At 43.1% G+C, this 5,189-nt stretch overlaps 1 protein-coding gene across 1 annotated transcript in view; it reads left to right on the top strand.

The window, feature by feature from the left end:
* SYAP1 (synapse associated protein 1) overlaps positions 1–5,189 on the top strand; it is a gene marked incomplete at its 5' end in the record, with an annotated part of 17,325 nt that overhangs the window by 4,914 nt on the left and 7,222 nt on the right. Inside the window, one exon of the mRNA XM_010075413.1 lies at positions 2,241–2,386. Coding sequence (XP_010073715.1) covers positions 2,241–2,386 — 146 coding nt within the window. The remainder of the gene's footprint in view (positions 1–2,240; positions 2,387–5,189) is intronic.

The raw sequence follows: 5,189 nt of genomic DNA, 5'->3' as shown, positions 1-5,189 counted from the left end.
CCCCCCCCCTCCCCCCCCGAGGGAAGAGAATTAAAGGGGTAAAGGGAAAAGAGACTCGTGAGGTGAGATAAGAACAATTTAATAACTGAAGTAAAATAAAATGGAAAATAATGATGATAATAATAACTAATATATACAAATACACAAATGAATGATACACAGTGAAACTGGTCACCACCCTATGATCAAGGCTCAGCCTGTTCCCAGCTAATGATCCCAAAGCAGGGAGAGTCTTGCAACTGCAGTCTTGGAAAAGAGATAAGAGACCGAGAGCCAACCGAGAGAGCGGGTTGACCCCAAGAGAGGAGTGACCCAGAGAGAGAGAACAAACTTCCAGACAGACCCTCATTTATACACTGGGCATGACATGCATGATATGGAATATATCATTGGCCAATTTGGGTTTCAATCCTATACCTAACGTGGAATCCTAGGCTAGTAATTGCGGCTGTGCTCCCTCACAGCTTCTCCTGCTCCTGTAGACACTGGCACAGCAGAGAAGCTGAAAAGTCCTTCACTGTCCCGGCAGCAGCTGCAAATGTTAGTATGCTATTGGCAGCCTTACAAATCCAAAACACAGCCTCACAGTAGCTATTGTGAAGAAGGTTAACTCTGTCCTACCTGAAACCAGGACACTTTCTTGATGTAGTTCCTGTGTATTTATTTTATATCTGCTAATTTCAAATATATGGAATATTGCATGTGCATTGCAATTTAGCACTTAGAGGAAAGAACAGAAGTAGATCTGTTTGAAATTCAGAACTAGTAAGGACCTGTTGACTTAAGTATGGGAGAGGCCTTAAATTTTCCATGTCCAGTATGCCAAATTAATTGAAAAGCTTTTTCCCAAACAAAGGTAAATGCAGCAACAAAAATGTTCATATCCGTTGGTGTAACTGACACTTTGAAAAGGTTATTAGAGATAGTCAGAGTCCCCCTGGAGAAATAGTAAAAGACTGCATCACAAAACAGCAGCAGTGCCAGCAAGAAAAGCTGGATTTAAGTAGGCAATGGGAAAAGCTCTGTGTTGTGACTGCGTTCCTTCCGGTGGACCTAACTAAAAGATCCATAAAGTCTTTGTCCCAGCAGTTCCAGTATGGCTTCTTGATCCCAGCTTTGTTCCAATGTGGTTCTCCTTCTTTGCCCAGTCCCAGACTTTGCTCCTTAAGCTTGTTTCATTCTTGTTAAGTACGAGTTCCCAACATTAGTCTCTTGTCTGAAGATGGAAACAGGAAATAAAATATCTTTCTTTGTATGCTTTTCTCTCCTTTTATAAGCCTTCGCTGCTCCTTGTTTACTCCATTCCCTGCTGTTTTTTGCTGCTGTCAGTCCTAAAGCTCTGCCCATATACTAGGTCTTCATCAGATCCATCTCTGATGCTCTGTCTTCAGCCTCTGGTCATGCTATCCTTGCCTATGCTGCCCTGTTGCTTAATAGATTTTTATTTTTTTTTCCTGTTCTTTGTCTCAGTAGTCACTGTTTGCCTGCATGGACGGGAAAGGTAACTTCAGCTCTCTCTTTTCTTTCTTCCTTGACCTACACACATTCCTCCCTATGGGCCTTGCCATTTGTGGCTTCCATTCCCTCTGAGTTAAAGTTGGGTCTTTTCTTGTTTGCTGGCAGGTTATCAGAGGAAAATGTTACCTAAGAAATGAGATAGTCTCCCGCTTATTAGAGCTGGTCATTTCTGAGATGGCAGTTTCTAGTTATTGAAGGTCCTGCAGACATGCTGAAAGATGTGAAGATAGTGAAATAGTTTTGCTGCAGTCTAGGAGTGGCTTCTGCCTATAGTTCAAAGATGTTCCAGTTTCACCTGAGGTTTAGGGAAGATGTAAATGAATATAGTTTGACAATGACAGAATGTTGGTTTTAGAGAGTAAATGAAAAGAACAGGGTTATTTGGCTTATGGGGTTTGTTTACATAATTTGGCAAGAGAGATGGAACAGCATAGTATTTTTCCAAGTTATGTATTGCTGCATGCTGTTAAGCTTTTTCTAAAAAAATAATAATAATTATTATATATTCAAGTCCATTGTAACTGTCTTGTAAGAGATCAAGAAATACAAGATAAATTTTTTTTTTTTTTACATAGTGATAATATCACAAATTTTAAAGTTTTTACTTAAAAAGGAGCTGTAGCTACTATTTCCCTCTGCATATGTAATTTTATTTCATTGCTAGATGGTAAAAGGAACCATATTTCCAAATGTAGTAATAAAAATCTGTTTGTTCTCTCTAGCATAAAGGAGGAAGTGTTTTGGAGAAATTATTTCTACAGGGTGTCCCTAATTAAACAGTCTGCACAACTCACTGCACTGGCAGCTCAACAGCAAGCAGCAGGAAAAGAAGACAACAAAGGCAGAGAAGAGGATAATCAACTGAAAGGTATGGAAAGGATTTGTTTTAGCACAGCTTGTTAAGTTAATGTCATGCATACTGACTGTATATATCATGTAACATCAAATTTTTATCCTGGAGATCAGACCTTCTCTCATCATACTTGGTCTGTTTGTCCAGATGGGAGAAGAGGGGGGTCCTAGTGTTTTTAAGCCCTTTTCCCATTTCAGCCAACTCTGTCAGAAGAGTGGAAATCTCAAGAGGTGAAATTTTGTACTTGGCTTATAACAGCTCAAGAGACCACTAGTGGTCTTTTGACTTGTCAGAAAGAAGTAAGAAGTACATTTGGCTCACCTGGTAAGACAAGAGGTACTAGCCAACGCAGCCAGCTGGCATACGGTTTGCTCTTGGCGTTTGCTTAGGGCCCAGGCTAAACAAATTTAGTGATACAGGATTAGAATTACTGTGGTGGTGGAGACAGAGACACATGCAGGATGTGAAAAGGAACACAGTGTGTTATAGAAATGGAGGAGGACAGGGACCAGGAGACTACCTGGGATTCAACCTTGAGATGAAAATGCCACTTCAACATAGACATGTTCTGTTACACTGATCAGTTTATACAGATTATTCTTACTGACCCTGTTATGAACCATTGGGCATCTTTATCTGCATGCGAACAACTTCTGCAAGCAGGAATATATGCAGCTTAAAGAGTATAAAGCAGTTACTGGCTAAGACACAAAAGACAACCCATAGCTCATTAAATCTTAGCTTAAGCTAGGTATGCTCACCACCCCTACCTAGTAAGACACCCAAAGAATCTTGGCAGGCTGGGTACACATTAGGCAGAAGGAGAAGGCTGCTGCACCTTGGAACAGATTCTCATATCCCAACATCAATAAATCATCATCATCCACAAAAGCCATTAATGTTGATGTCCTGTTGACACTGCTGGCCTGACTGACAACCAACTGGTTACTGCCGTGTTGACTTCTTTTCCCCCCCTTTCAGATATCTTTCCATATTGGAATTTTTCCTCTTGAGTCCTTGCACTGCTAAGGACCCCATCTTTCTAATCGTGCCTGAGTTTCTAATTTCACTTTTCTTATCTTTTTACAGACTTTCTCACAGTTCTTTTGCACAACTCAATAGTTTTCTACACAGTCTGAGCTTAGTTTACTCAGCTAGGCCTTGGCTCATTTGACACAGGCAGATGAACTTTGGGGTGAAGGGGAGGTTACAAGCAGAATTACAGAGTCAGGCTTGCATGTTGCATATAGACGATACCCTTTCAGAAAGGACTGTAGTAGTTTCCTCAAGCTTTTTTTTTTGAGTGTGTGCCTTTGATGTCAGTTTGTCTCATTCTGTTTCTTACAGATTCTGTTCTGAGTGCACATGTGTTAGCATAGGCAAGGTCCCCATCTAGAATGAACAAAGTAGTTTTCTCAGAGTTAAAATCCAAGTAATGCTGACAGGGCAGGTCACATCACAATCTACTCCAGATCAGGAGGCACCAATTCTGACTTCTTATGTCCAGGACAGTTGTCTGCTGTCCCAATGGGCTATGTACAATTAAGCATTGCAGCATGTCCCCATGTTGAACAGCATGCTGTCAATCATAGAAACACTACTCATGCTATTTCAGGCTCTGTAAGCTTGAAAAAAGTCATGGCCTCACTTGAGTGTATTACGTGGAGCACAGATGAGATCTAGGTCAAATCTATACAAAGTGACCATAGGCCATGTGCCCTCCAGAGGATGCTAGCTTTTGAGGAGAGTATTGCCAGCACACACTAGTGGGGTGTGGGGACCAGGGTTACCTCCCTGGGAACATTGACAAAGACAGTATAGAGATAGCCCAACATGATTTATGTGTTTCCTACAATGATGTAATTCTTTTGCTCAATATAGTTCAAAAGACTGCTTTAAGTAAAGGAGTACAGAAATTGTGGATTTTTTTTTTTTCCTGTACCTTTAATCCTTTAATTTAAAATATGTGCAGGTTAAAAAATGAAGTTGAGAGTTACATGATAGTGAATCTTCCTACTGTTTTCACAGTTTTGTAAGTTGTTGTAGTTTAAGGGCCACGGGACAGTCTTTTGTTTTAAAAACCTCGTGGGCTGAGGCAGGGACAGGGAGGGTTTCACTCACCACTTAGGGTCATGGGCAAGAAACTGACACGACTTGGGAGAAACAACAAAAACCCCAATTGGATGTATTAACTATTTACAGCAAGAAGCAAGATAATGAGAGAGAGAGAACTACATCTTAGGCACATCTCCCCAACCCCTCCCTTCTTCCCAAGGCCCAAAGGCTTTGTTCTGTACCTTCTCCCCCCAGGGGTGCCGTCAGTCCACCGCTCCTTCCTCCTCAGGGGAGGGCTCCTCACAGTCTTTCCCAGCTCCGGCGTGGGGTCCCTTCTCACGGGAGAGTCCTTCTCAAACTGCTCCAACATGAGTCCTTCCCACACAGGGCCACAGTCTCTCAATGACTGCTTGGCTCCAGTATGGGTTTTCTCCAAAAATCCAACATGGGGTCCTCCACGGCTGCATCTTCTCCTGGGCTGCACCAAGGGACAAACCGTGTGTCACGATGAATCTTCACCGCGCTGCAGGGGAAGTTCCAGGGGTAGCTTGGGCTACGGCAGGTTGGTGATGGCCAGGCCGGTCCGCCCAAGCCGGGCCCTGCCTGGGGCCGTGCCAATCCCCATCTTCTGTGCTCCTATTCGCAGAGGCGCCGACTGGCTCAGCCCTGGCCGGGGAGGGCCCAGCCTGGAGCTGGGGAAACTTCCAGTTGTTTCTCACAGGGGCTGGATTGGTGGTACTCCTTCCCCGACTCCCCCACCCCA

Source organism: Pterocles gutturalis, unplaced genomic scaffold (assembly GCF_000699245.1).
Source record: "Pterocles gutturalis isolate BGI_N339 unplaced genomic scaffold, ASM69924v1 scaffold23937, whole genome shotgun sequence".
Taxonomy (NCBI): Eukaryota; Metazoa; Chordata; class Aves; order Pterocliformes; family Pteroclidae; genus Pterocles; species Pterocles gutturalis.
The sequence above is the reverse complement of the archived record's forward strand: the minus strand, read 5'-3'. Positions and strand labels throughout refer to the sequence as shown.